Source organism: Tetrahymena thermophila, assembly GCF_000189635.1.
Source record: "Tetrahymena thermophila SB210 genomic scaffold scf_8254691, whole genome shotgun sequence".
Classification (NCBI taxonomy): domain Eukaryota; phylum Ciliophora; class Oligohymenophorea; order Hymenostomatida; family Tetrahymenidae; genus Tetrahymena; species Tetrahymena thermophila.
The window spans coordinates 13,269-31,986 of NW_002476457.1; the positions used below are offsets into that span (position 1 = coordinate 13,269).

The 18,718-nt window shown below is 22.4% G+C and overlaps 4 protein-coding genes across 4 annotated transcripts; 1 reads left to right on the forward strand and 3 right to left on the reverse strand. All coding sequences in view use genetic code 6, as the record gives it.

The window, feature by feature from the left end:
* Nucleotides 1-2,739: 2,739 nt before the first annotated feature.
* On the reverse strand, nt 2,740-6,763 carry TTHERM_00319930 (transmembrane protein, putative; the record flags this gene model as incomplete). The annotated part of the gene is made up of 5 exons (XM_001012895.2): nt 2,740-2,794; nt 2,895-3,116; nt 3,150-5,565; nt 5,801-6,022; nt 6,079-6,763. The coding sequence occupies 5 exons, from the start codon at nt 6,761-6,763 to the stop codon at nt 2,740-2,742; spliced, it is 3,600 nt and encodes a 1,199-aa protein (XP_001012895.2).
* Nucleotides 6,764-9,402: 2,639 nt separating this feature from the next.
* Nucleotides 9,403-10,114, reverse strand: TTHERM_000319933 (hypothetical protein; the record flags this gene model as incomplete). Its single annotated transcript, XM_012796843.1, has 2 exons — nt 9,403-9,560; nt 9,613-10,114. 2 exons carry the CDS (start codon nt 10,112-10,114, stop codon nt 9,403-9,405), a joined length of 660 nt encoding a protein of 219 aa, XP_012652297.1.
* A 1,282-nt stretch (nt 10,115-11,396) lies between these two features.
* Nucleotides 11,397-12,797, forward strand: TTHERM_00319950 (pyridine nucleotide-disulfide oxidoreductase; the record flags this gene model as incomplete). Its single annotated transcript, XM_001012896.2, has 1 exon — nt 11,397-12,797. The coding sequence occupies one exon, from the start codon at nt 11,397-11,399 to the stop codon at nt 12,795-12,797; it is 1,401 nt and encodes a 466-aa protein (XP_001012896.2).
* Nucleotides 12,798-13,435: 638 nt separating this feature from the next.
* On the reverse strand, nt 13,436-18,149 carry TTHERM_00319960 (cyclic nucleotide-binding domain protein; the record flags this gene model as incomplete). Its single annotated transcript, XM_001012897.3, has 2 exons — nt 16,051-18,149; nt 13,436-15,755 (listed from the first exon to the last, which is right to left on the reverse strand). Exons 1-2 carry the CDS (start codon nt 18,072-18,074, stop codon nt 13,436-13,438), a joined length of 4,344 nt encoding a protein of 1,447 aa, XP_001012897.2. The 5' UTR covers nt 18,075-18,149.
* Between the last annotated feature and the right edge of the window lie 569 nt (nt 18,150-18,718).

An 18,718-nucleotide genomic window follows, 5' to 3' on the forward strand; every position in this document is an offset into this window, starting at 1 on the left:
TCAGATTTTATGTGATAGTTAGTAATTAGTGTAAATACAACATTTTAAACTTAATCTTTTCTTTAATGCAATTCAGAAACTTCTTCAATATAATTTAAACTATTTTATTTCTTTATAGGAAAAGTAAATGAATTATACATTCATTCATTAATCAATATTACATATTTTAAAAATTAATGTTTATTTTCTTTTAATAAATAGAAAAAAATATTTCTTGTAATTATAAAAACTTACATTGTTTTTTTTTAATGAGCAAAAGCAGGCATGAGAATTAAGATGGCAGATTGATTTGTGTAAATTAATCAAATTTTCGTATAATAACCCTTAATCTTTCTATAAGTAATGGCTTTAAAAATTATTTAACTTTTCAATTATTGATCTTATGGTATTTGTTAATTAACTCAAGGAACAGTTTGAAATGCAATTTGTCTAAAATGAGTAATTAAGGTTTTTTTGGTTCTAGTCATTTTTAATTTTGTAAGCTAATTTAATTTAAATAGGGATTGTTACAATTACAAGTATAATAAGGTCTGAATGCAATCTTAAAACCATCTAAGTGCAAATTAAAATGACTACTAAAAATTAACAAAAGCCCATTACAAAGCTAAAGTTATTTATTGTTCTAGATATATATTGATCATATTTATAATCTATTATAATCTGCGTAAGAGAATAAATAACAGAGAAAACCACAAAACCTTTATAGTTGATGAGATAGGAAAGAAACATGTAAATAACAATTAGATTAAATCTTATAATGTTAGTAATAGAGTGATCTTTAGAAATTTGGTTATTACCAATTAAGCTATAAGAAAAATCATGGATCTCGTTTAAAAACCCTAAATAATATAAAAAAAATTATTATTTTGAAAAATAATTAATGATAAAAAATTAATTAATTAATTTTATGGAATTTCAGATTAATTTTACCTAAGGATTGCGTAATTAATTGTAATTAAAATTTGTGGTTTTATCTGAACAATTTTATAAATTCAATAAAAATAAATATTAATATCTAAAATTATTACCAATAATAATAGTCAGAGCAAGGTTAACGTAGTAAACCGAAACAATTTTATCAGTCTACTCATTATCATTTTATTACTTTAGCAGATGCAAAGAAAACCCGATAATAATTTAAAGCAGCCCATGATTATAAATAGCTAAAACTAATTTAACAGGATGGTTCCAAAAATGATTGGAATATTTATTTTTGGCTAAATAATAAAGAAATTCAATAATAAAGGAAGCGAGAATATAGGAATTTATTAGCAGAAACAGTATACTGAATGTTATTTTAAAATCAATATTTTAGAAATTGTCTTAAAAGTAGTAGACTACACTTGTCTCTCTTAAATATTTAACTAATATTTCTATCCTTTATTAGTGTTTACTTGTATTTTAGATTGTAACTACTTAAATAATATTTTAATTAACCAAAAAGGATAATTCTATAAATTTGCTCATAAATATTAAGAAAATAGCAGGTTTTAGTGATAAGTTAGCTGGCTAGATTAATTTCGTAATGCTTCTAAAGTAAAAATTCAATATCAATTGTCTAGATTCTTATTTTTATGATCTATCTGTTTTTAAGTTTAATTTATTTTATCTCATATTTTTTTTAATTTTATCAATCTTTTTTGTCTAATTATTAATAATAATTATTGTTGTTATTCGATGTGATAAAATTAATAATTTTTTTAGCCAATCAATATTAATATTTGATTTACTCAATTAAATTGTGATTACAATTAAAAAAAGGTAAATAAATCTATTTGATTAATTTACAATGAGTAAAATTAAGAAAAAAAGAAAGATATTTTTCACTACCTATTTTTTACATCTATTTATAAAAGTATTGGTAATTTGATTATTTATAACCAAAATATTCATTCATACATAGCTGCTAGCTTAATTGCTCAAAAATCTAAAAAGTCATAAAAAAAACCATTTGTTTTCTAATAATTTAATAAAGAAATAATTAATATTATCTATCACTATTAGCCTATATTTAAAAAAATTTTATCATGAATATAACAAAAAATTAAATTTATTTAAAATATAAAAACAAATATAATTTTATCTTAAAATTTCAAAACAATTTAATCTTTTGATAATATCCAAAAACAAATTAATTTTTATAAAATCAAAAATAAATTAATTTTTATAAAATCAAATACAAATTAATTTTATCAAATAATATAAAGAGAAATTAATCATTTGGTAATATCCAAAAACAAATTAATCTTTTGATAATAACCAAAAACAAATTAATTTTATATTTAAAAACAATTTAATAATTTGATTATAAACAAATTAATTTTATCATGGAATATAAAACAAATTAATCAGCTAATTCTATTAAATGGAATGAATATACATACATTTGATAATATCCAAAAACAAATTGATTATATCATAGATTATAAAAGCAAATTAATCTTTTGATTTATCTAAAAACAAATTAATTTTTTTATAAAATCAAAAACAAATTAACTTTATTATAAAATAATTTTAAATAAAAAAATATTTTTGATATATTTTTGGAATACATACAACATAAAATTCGAACAATAGTTCATTTTTAAAATATATTTGTAGTTCTTTTTTAGATATATTTTAAAAAAAACTAATTTTCATACAATAAATTTATATGGAAAAGGGTAAATATAGTTTTGACTTCGGAAAGCTGACTGTCTAAATATCTAAATAAATAACTCCATCCGAAACCAAAAATAATCAAAATTATGGTTAATTAGTAATAATATAAGATACTAAACTGAGTTTAAATGTGCTGATAAAAATCTTAAGATTAATTATCTTAAAATAATCTGACGGCATTCACTGTTTCACTTATAATTTTACAGAACGTATTCAATTAAATTAGTGTATACTTTTCTAAAAAATTGTAAAAGGAATCATCGAAATTATCTTCAGGAGAGTCATAGATATCCACTAACATATTCAAAGTTTCAAAGACGGTTTTAAATGAAATAATCAAACCTCTTTAAAGAATTCCATTAAATAGAGTACTGCAAAATTCATCTGTAACATTTGAGTTGAAAAAGTTAGGGTATGCTTTCCTTACTTAACAGATGTCACCATTCATAATATTTCTATATAAATAATCAAATCTTTACTAGTTGTACCTTTTTATGTCTATAGAATTTTAAAAGTCAGATAATTTTTCTACTTTGTTTTAATTTTAATCTGTAATATTAACCAAATATTAATAGTAATAACTATCCGATGGATTGAAATCGTCTACAGTAAACATGTACATATTTGAGTAGTGAGCTGAAAGATTTTCAATCATTTACCCATTAATATCAATAAGGAAAATTCTTTCTTTCACCATAGTATTAGCTTCTTTAAGATAAGGCTAAGAAATTATAATATTTAAAACTGGCTAAATTAAGAGGATTACAAACGCTAAAACGCTAGTAAGAACAATTAACCAATTTATTTTTTAAAGAGAATTAAATGATGCTATGGATCTGTTTCTTTTATTAGGAAGCCTAATTATGAATTTACTTTAAACTTGTTACTAAATAATATTAGATTAAGATTTATTTGATAGCTATTCTTACACTTAATTTATTTCTTCTATTTACTCAATAATATTTCTCAATTAAATCTTTTTATGTTGATTTTTTTGTGTATCTTAGGCCATTTAATAATAATTAAAATTTTCATAATCTTTTGAATTCTAAATGGCTTCCAACTTTAACAGACTTAGCTCAATAATTTAGACTTGTTTTTCTAGGCATTTAGGTTAGAACGAGCCAGTAAGTTTTAGTATATTTTCTTTAGATTTATTAATAACTAAACTCAAAATGATAATTATCAATCCTAGAATAAAATTCGTTGCAGAAAAAATAATCAAAATTAATTTCTGGATATTTTCCATGTTGTCAAATTGTATTTAGATCACATTTTCAACAGCTCTTTGCAAATTTGTCATTTTTTCTCTGAATAGATTCAAGTTCTCCCATATAAAATTTTCTTCGGTAGGTGTATATTCAATGATATATTAAACTATGGCATAAAAATATTCTGTTACTGTGTATTCTAGGTTCTATATCATCACAGTATTACTCAAGTCCTCATCAGGAAATTAAACAGAATATTTTGTTATATTAAATTAATCATTGAATAATCTATGATAAATCTCCTTTGAATTTATTTTCAAAATTAAATTTTTGAAATTTTTTCTATAATCTTCTCGGACATTGTTGTACTCATATTCTTTAATGCTATTCTTCTCTTTTTTAATATCTTTCTTAGAGCCAAAATGGTATTTTTTAGATGATAAAACACTTTTATAATTGGATAGACTGAGAATTTAGATAACATCAGTATATAAATTTTGTGCTTCATCAATCTTTGAAAAAGAGTTTTAATAGTTTTATAAGCTTTGAATATTTATGTAATGCATTAGCATTGTTATAAAAGTTAATATTAGAAAAGAAGCAATACCTAAAAAAATCATGATTCTTTATCCTCCATTTATTTTATTATTTGTTATTCTTTTTATTATTTAACGTTTCACAAGCTCATCTGAGCTATACTTACTAGAATTTACACTCGCTATTTCATTTATCTGATCTTCTTTTATATTTTCATCTTCACTTTGCTCTTTAATTATTTATTTTTTACTTGATTGATTTCCTAGATAATTATTATTGCTGTTCATGAAGGAAGTATTATCCTCAAAATAATTGAAAAACGTTTAAATTTAAATTTAAGTTGAATCAGTTCTTCTTTAAATTTATTTTTAAATTATATCATTTTTATCAGTTAAACATGTATTTTCAAGAACATTTTCAGAATTTACTTAAGAATTATTGTTTTTTTGAAGCTGAATATGTTAAATATTTAATTTTTTAGGGCTATCATAGTTATTTAGTGAGCAAAGATTACGATCAGATAAATTAGCAAAAACACTTTAAAAGTTTTCTTGAAAGTCGCTTCTAGAACTATTTTAGTCAATGAACCTTTGACTTTCTTATGCATGTTTTGTTGAAGATAAATCTATTGTGTAACTATCTTATTTTTGTAACTATATTAAAGAAAATTTTACTGTTCCTTTCTTCTCTCTTCTCTGAAAATTTTTTTATAATGAGATATTTTACACTTAAGCGTCTTCAAAATAAGAATCTTTATCAAATATTTTTTTTTTGTCAAAATCTTCAAAATTTAAAAATTAATTTTCAAGCTATTTTTTCTCAAAAGTTCTGATTTTGTTTAAATCATTAATAATTTAAATTTTCTTTTTCTCATCATCTTCTTTTTCATATTAATAAATTTCTACAAAATTGATATTTGTTTTCAGTTCAGTTTTTATTCTTCCTACAACAAAATAGATAATAAATATACTATCTTTAAAGCTATATTATCTCTGAATATGTGTGTTAATTAAAGCGTTTTTTATAGTGCTTTGTTCAAAACTCTAGTTATTAGTTTTTAAAAATATTAATGGGCAGCAGAATTAAGTCTAGAAGAGACCACCTTGGATGATATTATTTATCTGTGGAATGATATCATCTATTTTAAATTAGAAATCTATTTTTATTATTTAAATTTAAATTTTTAAAATATTTTTTTATGCTTCAACTTTATTAAATATAAATTTTTATAAAATATTTTAAAATAGATAACAAAAAATATTAAGGATAAGATTTCTTTGTTTTGATTGATAAAGATTATTTTTGAAATAAATTAATCGAAACTAGTCCTATTAATTATTTATTTTATTGGTAATAGATTTTATTAATAAAAAGAAAATTTTTTAATTTACCTTGTTTATTATATTTTTTTGTTTGAAATAAGTCCACAAAAATTTTCTTTGAAAAGTCTGTGATTGTCCCATCATCTGTGAAAAGAATATACTGTTTTTATTGCTTTATTTTTGATACAAGAGCACAAGCACCAAAGTCGTTATCATGACTGTCAAATTTAAGTCTTATTGTGAGCGGAAAAACAAAACCCTTCTCATCTAAACCAAAAGAAAACCTCTCTCCTTAAAAAAGAAATAAATTTAATAATTAAAATTAATAAATTCAATAATTTATTTACTTTATGATTATAATTTATTTGAGTTATATTTAATACAAAAGTCTACTATTTCACTATGTGATTCTTTAACAATTTTTGGAAGTATTAAGCTTAAAGGTTTTCCTATTACTTAATCCTTATTGAATTTAAATATACTTTAAAATTTGGCAGATACTTTATTTATTTTATAGCTACTGTCAATCAGAGAGCAGTAGACCATGCAAGAATCTTCTTCAAAAAAATCTTTATGCAATCCAAAAAACTACTCTTGAATTTTCTTATTTATTGAAATTTTTTATTTGGTTCTAGAAAGAGCTTGCTTTATGAAATCAGATACTTTTCTATTTTGTATGTCAAGCACTTAAACAAAAATAGAAGTTAAATATTGTAGATCTATATTTTGTGGATTAATTTAGAAAAGATCAATTATGATTTTTTCTAATTCTAATAGGTTTTTGTGCAAATTAATAGATTATATCTAGATTTAATTTAAATTTATATAATCGCTTTGCAAGTAGTCGTAGAAGATTCCTGTGGCTAAAAGTTAATTTTTGAGCTTTAATTTGAGAGTAGCCATCTATTCATCAAATAAAATAACTCCAATCATATTTATATTCTACTATTATTATCCTAAATTATTTTCATTCAACTTTTAATTTATTTCTTCTTTTAGCTTGAAAAAATAAAATTTGTGGAGCCAGCTCATCTTTGAATTATAAATTGAATAAAGTTTATTTATTTCAATATTTATTTTGATAGGTTCATTGAGAATTTCAAAGACAAAATGAATCAAGTAAAAGTGTAAAGAAATCATTTAAGAAGCTGATAATTTTTTTTCAGGCTATTAGAAATACTATCTAATAAGTGCAAATAAAACATTTTAAACCTATTCTCTTCTCTCATGCAATTCAGAAACTTCTTCAACATAAAGCAAATCATTTGTTTTCTTATTAAAAAAAATAAATAAGATTTTATTAAAATTTGAAATAAAGCTTTTTATTCTCAACAAAAAAATAAATTGATGTTAAAAATTTACATTCTTTTTTTAAAGCTGACAAAAGCATGTTTGAGAATCAATAATGCAATTTTATCTGTGTAAATTGATCAAATTTTCATATAAGACTCCTTAAGCCTTATATAAGTAATGGCTTTAAAAATTATTTAATTCCTCAATTATTGATCTTATGGTGCTGATTAGCTGACTAAAAGAGCAGTTAGAAATGTAATTTGTTTAAAAAAAATCATAGAAATTTTTTTGGTACTAGTCATTTTTAATTTTGTAAGCTAATTTAATTGAAATAGGCATCGCTAAAATCACAAGTATAATTAAGTCTGAACGTAATCTCAAAAACAATTATGCACAAATCAAAATCGCAATAGAAAAATAAGCAAAGCAAAAAGCAAAACTAATTTTGTTGATAGTACTTGATATATATTGATCAAATTTATAAACCATTATAAGCTATATTACAGAATATATTACAGAAAAACCAATTAAGGTTTAATAGCCGCAAAAATGGGAAAGAAATATGTAAATAATGAGCAGAGTAAATCTTACTATATTTGTAAATGAAGGTATTTTAAATAATTTGCTATTACCAATAAAACTGTAAGAAAAATCATGGGCTTCACTCAAAAGGCCTAAATAATAAAAGAAATATGGTCAATAATTAATAAAATGAATAAATTTATCCAAATCTTAATAAGAGGAATATCTTATCCCTATTAAAATATGATTTTAGTAGAATTATTTTTGTTCAAAAGTAAAAATCTAACAAATATAGGAATTAAAACCCTAAAGAAGAAATATTTGGCTAAGTTTATACCAAGAAATATCAATATTAAATTAATGTGGAATTATTATTATATTTAATTGGAATAAAAATATCATTTATTTTGTGTAAAAAAAGGATTGTAATTTAATTTTACCTATTATTATAGCCAAAATAATGTTGAAGTAGTTAACTGAAGTTAATTTATCAGCTTGGTTATCTTTTTTATCTGTTAAAAGATCTAATGAAAGTCTGATAATAACCTAACACAATCCATAGTTGTAAATAGTAAAAACAAATTTGAAAGGATAATTCCATATATTTTTAGAATATTTTCTTTTGGCTATATAATAAAGAAATTCAAAGATCAAGCAGGTAATTAGATAGCTATTAATTATAAGAAATGAGATAGCAAATATTCTATTAAAATTTGTATTCTAGAAATTGTCTGAAAAGTAATAGACAACAGAGGTCTGTCTTATGTATTTAGCAAACATTTCTATTCTTTATTAGTATTCATTTTAGACTTTGTTAGGGTTTAGCTCTATTGAGTCTTACTTAAGTAAAAAGGATAATTCAATTAATTTACAAATTATAACTAAGAATGCAGCAGGTTTTAAAGATAAGTGAAATGGCTAGATTAATTTTGTAATGCTTGTAACATAGAAATCCAAAATGGTTTGTTTAAGCTTAGAATTTTTCTCTCTATTTGTATTTTAGACTACCTTTTTCTATCTCATTTTGTTGTTCTGATTAATATTTAATTTTTGTTTTTGATTTATATTAATTTAGATTATTATTGTTAGGATCTTAAATTAATTAATTAATTGATTAATTTACCTGTAAGACAACTTTAAGATTATTTTCGATTACTAAATTTTTAATGATTATTTTTATTCAAGATTAAAACTATAAAGAAAGATTTGTAAATTTTTAAATAGAACCAGCTTACCCAACAGATAAATAATACCCTTTTATAAAAGATTAAAAAGAAAGTATGCAATTTATTTTCGTTAAATATGCTTGCTAGAGTGTTAAACAGATTTCAGTAATAAAGGAAGTCAAAAACAAAATTACAAATCCAACTCATTTATAGTTTCAAATTAAATTATTTTTCTACTTTATTTAAAAAAATGATATTTATGTCAGAGCCATTATTGAATTTTATTAAGAATTAAAATCTTGATTAATTAATTAATTTACCTGTATGACAACTTTAAGATTGCTTTTGATTCCTAAATTTTGATTGATTATTTTTATTTTGATTAATAGTAAAAAAGAAAATTTTCTAAAATTTCAATCACAACCAGCTTATCCAACAAGTGATACACTTTTATATAAGACTAAAAAGTGTCTGATTATTTAAATAAACATTTTTATTATAAAAACTAAATTTCAGAATTTAAGAAAGCCAACAAAATTATAAATTAATTAGATTTTTAGTTTTATTCAAAATCATATTATTCCTGAATATATAAATAATATCACTAAAAAACTATATTTCTGTTTAAGCGAGTTAGTTTTATATTTTATTAAAAATAAAATACTAATTTGTTTAACAATAAAAAGTATATCATTCTTTATTTTAAAATAAATTTTATTAAAAATAAAAAATTACATTTTATTTTATGAAAAATATATATTAAAGTACATTATAATTAATAAAAATAGATTATACTAACTAAATTAATATTTTATTTTATTTTTTAGCAATTTAGAAATAGATATCTGCTTAAATTTATTAATAATAAATTGAGTTATGCTAATTTTTAATTAGAAATACTTAAATCAAAACTTATTTTTTTTTTAAATATTCTTTTCTTTGTTTTATTTAAATCTAAAAAATTAAAAAAATATTGGCAACTGTGAGATTCGAACTCACGCGGATTACATCCAGGCGATCTTAAGTCGTCCCCCTTAACCAACTCGGGCAAATTGCCTTGATGCAAATAGTGGTTATCATCATAAGATATTCTTAAACTCATCTATTTATCCTTAACAAATTTTATTTTTCTAAAATATTTCTATTTGAATTTAAAAATTAAACCATTTTTAAATGAATTTATTTGATTGATGAATTGATTAATTTGGTTTTAAAAATTATATTTTTTATTAATGATTTAGAAAAATAATTCTAAAAAAAAAAAACAATAAATTTTTTAGCTTTTTATTTAGAAATATTGATTGACTTTCTCTAGTTATTAAATTTCATATTTTTTATTAACTGAAAAAATTTAAATGGAGTATTTTAATTTATCTTTTTTACTTTTATATGGTGAATGCATGGTTTATTACGTTTACAGATAAAGATATTTATGATTTTAAGTTAACAATCAAACTAATGATTTCCTGATATATCATAAATTATTGAGTAAGAAAGATCTTATTAAAATTTCTAAAAACTATTTAATCTTATGACATCAAAATATTCTACTTACCTTTAATTTGTTTTTTTTCTCTCTTTTTCTCAAATAGGAGTAATCCAATATTTTTTTTCAAATAATTAATTATATTATAGCTACAAAAAGCAGTAAAAAATGAATGAGTTATTTTAATATTTTATTATTCTGTAAATCATTTGAAAAAAAAATATACATTAAATACTCATTTCATAGTAATAAAAAAGAAAGATTATTTGTAAATAAACGCTCGAATTAAAAAATAAGAAAAAACCTAATAAGAATAAACTAAAATTTTAATATTTGAAACCTTTCTTCTTACCTAACTTTTTTTAATATATGTTTAGTGGTATTTTTGATATCTGATGCTAAATAAAAATAAAATAGATAGAAACAATTGCTTAGTTTGAAAAAATCAGCACAAAAATTATTTATTAATTGATTATGATTAATTTATTTGCATTTAAAAAAAGAAATGACCTAAATATCTGGTTATTCATTCTTACTTAATACATATTTATTTATTTATATTTTAAAATAATTCAGATAAAAAAAATAAAGAGTATTCAGAAGAGCAAAACTCTTAAATGTAATTAATATTAAAACCAAATTTTATCGAAAAAAATACATTATTTTCCAAATTAAAATAGGTGGAAAATTTAACAATTTAAAATATATTGATTTCTTTAAAATTATATATATACCAATCAAAAAAAAACTTTATTGAAAATGGTGTAAATACTCAGTTTTATTACTAAAGATCTATTTTCAATCGCATAGAAAATAAAATTGAATTGAGAAATAAGATAATAATAAAGCATTTTGTTATGATTAAATTTCCAATAAAAATGAATGTATTTCAAATGAAAAGAAAATCTAAATCAAAAAATAATTAATAATTTTTTATTTGAGTTGAGTTGAGCGAATCCTTAGTTAGATCCTTAATGAATAGATATTATTTGTTTAAGATTGTAAAATATTACAAATCAAAAGGAAAATAGATGAGAAATTTAAAAAACAAAATATATAAAGAACGGTATGAAGTTAATGAATATTTTACATTAAGTAAGTTTTTTTATTTATAGTTAGTTTGAATGTTTATTAATCAGAAGGAATTTAAAATAGAAAGAGAGAGGATATATTCTGAAAGAAGTTCGAACAATTTTTAATGAAAAGTAATCGTAATCAAGAAAAAAGTCAATTCAGTGTTAGAGTACATATACTCAGTTTTTCAAACAATAAATTAATTAATAATTAATAAATTAAAAAAAAAAGTCTTAATCAATAAATAACAAAAAACAACTAAAAAAGACAGAAAAATAAATAGCTTAATAATATGAGCTCAAACCAACAATTACCTTCTTCTAATTTATAAGAATCTGTTTATGAGTACTGTGTGGTAGGTGCTGGTCCTGCAGGTATCTGTGCTATTGCCAAAATCTTGGAGAGAAAGGTAGATCCTAAAAAGATTTTATGGGTTGACCCTCAATTCTAAGTAGGAGCTTTTGGCAGAGAATGGGCTGGTGTACCAGGAAACACCTCTGTAGAGAGCTACATTAAAGTCAACTAGGAGATCTTTAAGATACTAAACAAATTAACTAATGAAAGTATCCCTAAATTTGATATAGATACTATGCCTTTGAAAGCAACATGTGCTCTAGAAGTTGCAGCTGAGCCTATGTAATATATTACAGACCGTTTTTTGAAGATTGTTTCTTCTTAGAGGAGCATTGTAAAAAAAATTTCGCGCACTAATCTTGGGTGGGCTCTTTTACTTGACAATGGTGACAATGCTTTTTCAAACAGAATTATCTTGAGTGTGGGTGTAAAATCAAGAACAGTTGATTTGCCTAAGAAGGAAAGCTAGCATATTAAAATAGTTCCAGTAGAAGATATTGTAGACGACTAGCGCTTAAAAAAGGTTTCAAAAGGAATGAAGAGAGTGGCTGTAATCGGCTCTTCACACACAGCTGCTTTAGCCACTATGCATTTGCTATAAGCTGGCTTAACTGTTTGCTAGTTCATAAATGCTCCTTATAAATATGCACAACCTATAACTTTAAATAACTAACAAAGCACCCTATTTGATAATACTGGTTTAAAAGGTTAGGTTGCAGAATTTACTAAAAAACTCACTACTGATTTAGTAGAGGAAAAGTATAAAAAGACTATACGCTTTTTTAAATCAGATGAACAAAATCTAAAAAAAATCCTCCCAAAATGCTCACATCTTGTTTTCGCTATTGGATTTGAACCTAACAACAAAATTGAGATTGAAGACTATTTTGATTAAAACTTAACTCATGACCCCCTTACTTCTATTCTTCGTGATGGAATATTTGGAATTGGTATCAGCTATCCCCTTTAATAGCTTAACTGCGGAATCCTAGAATATTAAGTAGGATATGGCAAATTCTGGAATACAATCAATGATTACATCATTAACATCTGGGCAAGCTATCCTATAGTTTCTGCTATGTAATTTTAATAATTAGCCCAAAGGCCTATGAAATAGATTTCTCAGACATAAATAGCTTAAAATACAAAAACTCCAATTCCTAGACTTTGAAAAAACAAACAAACAAACAACTCATAATTTATATATCACAAATAACTCTAAACATATAAATCGTACTTTATTAATTTATAAATTATATATAGCAATTTAACCCAACAATGTTTACTTATTTACCATTAATCAATCAAGTATTATTTAATTTCTTTTTTATTTGTTTTTTCTTATAAAAATTTAAAAGTAATCTATATTAATGATTTACTGATTATGATAATTAAAAAGATAAATTTTTTGAGTTTTTGTTATAAAGGGAATTTAAAAATTTTAAATGAAAATTTGCAATTTATTTCGTTTATTTACAGAATTAATCTGTAATTAATAATAATATATTCTGATTTTATTTTTGTAAATAGAAAGTGTCATAAATAAATTTTAAAAACAACAATAGATGATACTTACTTACTTATTTACTAAATTAATTAAATTTTTACAAGATTTTAAATAAACTGAAAGGCAAAAAAAAATATTTATAAAGATTATTACAATATAAATTTGATTATTAACTTTTTTACAATTAAATAATTTATTTTCTTAAAATTTAAAACTTCTTGATAAAATTTTATTTAAAAATTTAAAATTGAAATACATTTTATTATGGCAAATAATTTTTTAAGCTCAATTATAAAATTTATTCAATCTTAAAAAGAAAAATGAGTTTCAGTTAACCTCTGCATTTCTAACTATTTTAAAGTATTTAAATGAGAAAAGTCTTTTGTTTCTTATTCGCTTGATTATTTTGTTTTTTAATTGTAGCCAAATTTTATTGAGGACTGTCTTAATTGATTGTTTTCAGTTGTTTGATTTATTTCTTGATGCTTTACTTGATTAAATGAATTTATTTTTTCATTGTTTTAAATTGAAGAATTTTCACCAATAGAAGATTTAGATTATGTATAAAAACTAGTAGCAGCAAGATTATTATTTTTATTTAAAATAATTAGTTTATTCTAATCTTAATTTGGTTAAGAAGCACTATGCTTGATTGGAGACCCATAAGCAAAACTGCATTATGATTAGCTCTTATTCATTTAGTTAGGAGAAATTAGTGTGTCTTTGTTACTCTCTGCTTAAATATTAGAATTACTTGAGATATTGTTTAAAGCGTTTGTTTCTATTTCTCTTTAGCTTTATTATTAGCTTTTCTTTGGGGTTTGGAAAATAGTTTTTTAAGTTTATTATGCTTATTTAGAATTCATCTAAGAGTCTTATGAGTTTTTACTCTTTGGAGAATTGCAGATTATTTTTTTTATATATAAAGTGTTATAGAGCTATTCATTAAATTCTTAGTCATTAATAGTATTAAAACTTACTAAGTTATTTTTGCTCTTATTTCTTAATTTATTAAATGATTATTTTCTCTCTGAATACTACTTAAATTGAGCATTCTGCCTCTCTTAATCCTATTAATGATCTATTGTTACCATTTTTATTTCAATTTAACCAGGATTTACTTTTATTTATTTTACTTATTAATTATTTTATTAGTTTATTTAGCTCCTCTCTTATGGAGGTTAGCTTAATGAAAATATATTTTTTTCAGTGTTTGATTATGCCATGCTCAAGCTATTATTCCTTGTTTTTTCTATCTTCCTCAAGTTAGCAGATTTTTATCTCATAACTCTTTCTTCTTAGTTGTAATTGTCTTAATAAATTTATAAATGTTTATTAAAATCTGCAACCTAAAACCTGTGCTGCACTTCATTCGATCTTATATACTGCCTTTTCAGCTTCTTTTAGATGTAAGCTTTGTGTTTGAGAATTTCAGGTAATTTGCTTAATTTTTTTTTAGTTTAGTGAATAACTGGATGATCTTCGTATATTATTGAAGATTAATCTAATAAAGACTGTTCAGTTTTCATATTTTCTTTGGTAAAATTATTTGAAGGACTAACGCTTGTTTTCACTCTTTTACTTAGAAAGCTATGATTAGATTTAATATCCAATACTTCAGTCACATTCAATCTATTTCGAGATTTATTTTCTGCTTCTTCAATAGTGAGTGATCTATTTTTCTAGTTAGAAGACAGTTAATTATTAGGGTAATTCATTTTATCCATTAATGGCATAGTGGTCTGGTGATTTAAAACTTAAGAAGTGCTTCTCTACTCAAAAAGAATTAATTAGTCTATCGTATTACAATAAGTTGAAGGTGGATTTGGTGTTAATGTTTCTGAGTATTTTTTGGTCTCTAGTGTTTAAATGGTCTATCCTTTAGTATTAGCACTCCGATGAAACTCTAGTGTTTGATGAATTTTTTTATTATTGTAAACAGAGATAGGCTAAGTACTCATTTTATCTTTTATTAACTTTGATTCACCATTAATTATAAAAATTTACTGATTTTGCATTTATTTTTAATGAGATAGATTCATGTTAGCTTAATTGTTATTTTGAACTTCTTTTTGTTTCTCCCTAGGAATATTTTACTCAGTTTTAAGTTACTTTTATTCATTTGTCTATGATTTAGAAAGTAAAGATATTCCACATTAGTCTATATTTCTCAGTTCAGAAGATTATCTAAGCAAGTCACTATCTTATTTTTTGCTTGTTAAATATTTTAATTAATTTCTTTTTTTACCCATTTTAATAAGATTGTAAGAACCTAACTAAGAATCATATTAATTTTATTCAATATCTTAACTAAGATTATCTGATTAAAGTTATGTATTTTATATCTTTTAATCTTTAATCTATTTTTATTGCATATTTTTTAATGTTTCATTCTAAAAATTAATTTCTAAATCTAATAAATTCTATTCAGTATATTTATTAGTCAGGAGAGGAGTAATTGCTCTCATTTGCTCAGTTATATTCAAAGATATCTCCGTCTTAGCTCTTCTATTGCTAGAGTCTTCAACAGGAGCAGGCTATTCCTAATATTTACTTCTTTCCATTTAAAACTAAATATCAAGGGGTAAAACAGATTATTTTGTTTTGCTGTTCGTTAAAATTCTAAATATATTTTTAAAATAGTCTTAATATTAATAAATTTAATTATTTTCCTTTAAAATTTGTAAATTTAAAACTAAAAAGCCAATATTGGCTTCTGTAAATTAAATAGATATTTTATCAATTAAATTATCATTCATAATGTTTTATTATATTTGATAACATTTTTAAAGATATTTATTGTATTCCTGTTTTTAACAATCTAAAATTATCTTCTCAATTAAAAATTTATTAAAAATATAAAATGAATAATCTTAAAAATAAGTAAATAATTATTTTTAATTTTAAATATGATTACAGTTTATTAGAATTTACGTTTTCTATTGAGTGATGTCTTTATTTTATCTTTCTCAGTCTGCTCTGGATGATGTAATTTATTGAGTCTTTGTTTTTAACCCTCTAGGGTGATGGGGATTTTTTCTTTCTTAGCATAGCTTACTTTACTTTTTCCTGTATTTCTTTGAAATTTTCTTGCTGACTGAGATCTTATAAGAAGCTTGAGTTATTTTTTAGTGAGTTAGCAACAGGTTTAACGAATTCATTTGATATTTTTTTATGAGTTTCAAGTGCTTTTTATATGATTAATTATGTATCTTTACTTTCAAAAGAGGTTACTGATAGACTGCCTTTCTAATTTAAAAGTAATATTTCATCTAAGGCCATTTATGCTTCTTTTATTTTTTCATTGGAAAATTTAGCATTTTCTTCTAAAGCAATAGTATTAGGTGTGGGATCTCTTCTTTTTTTGTCTTCTACTGAATGCTGATTGCAAGAAATAGAAGGCAATGTTAAGTTTTCTTTTTTTTTTTGAATTCCAAATCCGAATTTATATTTCTTATATTTATCTCCGTTTGAAACTACTCTAGAAGGCTAATTATCTGAATTAATTGTTTATTGATCATTAGCAATTTAATCACTAATTTCACTCTCTAAATAAATATCATTTTAGTCTTATTTTAATCTTTAAGGGCTTTTAGAATTATTTAACCTCACTGGGCTTCTGCTTTCTTTTTTATCACTCTAAATTTAAAATGCTTTCTTTTCTTAAACAGGCTAAGTATTTACTTATCCTTAAATTATTATTTATTTATTAACATCGTTTGAAAAATTTCCTTCTTAAAATTCAAACTTGCTCACTTAAAGGTTTTAATATTTTTTTTTGCCTGAATTAAGTTAAATGGATAATTTCAATTTAGCAGGGTCTGTTGAAGTAAGACTAAGCTTTTTATCTTTTTCAACTTCTTAATTTTTTTCAATTTTACTAATAATGTCTTCTTTTTAGTAAGACTTTGACATAAGAACATAAAACAGTCTATTTATTTTTTCATCTCCTTTAGCACTAATTTGAGAAAAGAAAACTTTGTTCTCAATCAGCTCGAAAAAGAGTTATTTTTCAATCGAATAAAGGAAAGTATCATCTGAGCAACTAACTGCCTGATAGCTTCTTTCATAAATGAAATTCTCATAACCGAACATATCATTTTACAATAAAAGAGTAAGTCTTTTAAATTAATTTCCACTTTGCATACATAGCTCAACTTCTCCTCCACCAACAACATAAATTTTTTCAGTGTTTTCTTTGCTTGTAAAGACTAATTTGCCTTTTTTAAAAATATGCTTCTCAAAAAATTGGCAAATTAAACGTAAATCATTCTGAAAAATATTCCCAAAATTATTTTAAAAGGCAGATGAAATAATATTAAACTTATTTGGGAGTGCTAAAGTATTAATATAATCAATAGGTATTTAAGCTACAACCACTTTAGTTTAAGATACAGCAGTTATATTGCTAATATGTTCCTAAGCACTAACCAAACCATTTTCAGTTTGAATTTCCCCTACCATCTACCCTGTATTTAGAGTTAAAACTCTCTTTAAAGGAAATATATTAATATTCGTTAAGTATTCCTCTTCGAAATTAGGAAATGACCGAACATAAATAGGATCATTATATTATTTTTCATTTCTATCTACTAATTTAAATGCGTTCTTCAGCTTAATCTCAGCCTTTTTTAGTAAAACTTTATTTTCACTCTCAAATTGTTACGCATAATCGTATTTATTTTTAGTTTCTTCGAAATGTACTCTCAATTATTTCTCATAATCCAACTCCACCTTTTATTTTTTAACGAAAATAGATATCTAGCCACTCAGTATAAAATAGATGTAATACAAAGGTTCGTTATGATTGATCAATATCCTGTATTATTCCATTTTCTTTATTTTCGAGTTTTTTACTATTTCACTGATCAGACGCTCTGATTAAGAAATGTCTTTGAAGAATGGGTGATCAGCTATAAACAGTCTAAGCTTCTCTTCCATTCTTCCTAAATTCCTTCTACTTTAATAAATTAAACGTTTAAAACAAAAGGATTCCTTACTAAATAATTTAATAATTTCTTAATTAATTAATTAATAAATAATTAATCATAAATATTTTTATGAATAAAATTGTTAATAGAATTTCATAATACTATGATATTAATTTAATTCCAAGTTTATATGTTTTTCCATATACCTATTATTCGATTTCTTCCTTTTCTTTTGATAGAGTAAACAATCTTTAAATGATCATTTATTTTTATAGCTTACAACTCATTTAATTTTTATAAAATACTCCTATCCCACTTTTCTTAAATGTTTTTAAAACAAATATTAAAATTGCAAAATAAAAATATAAATAAATAAATATAATAGAATTTAAATTTCTATTATTTAAAGCAAATTTTTTGATATCAAGATTATAATTTTGTGTTTAATCCTTAAAAGTATTTTGAGTTTATTTAAAAAATGTAAAATTGAAAAATTTATTTTCTTTTTTAATTTATCAAAAGTTCCAAATATTTATGAATAATTATTCTGATACGAAATTTTTTAAATTCAAATTGATTTTTATGATAAAATTATTTTTAAATAAAGTTTAAAGCAATGGCTTTGATAAAATTAGTTTTAAATGGCTTTAAATA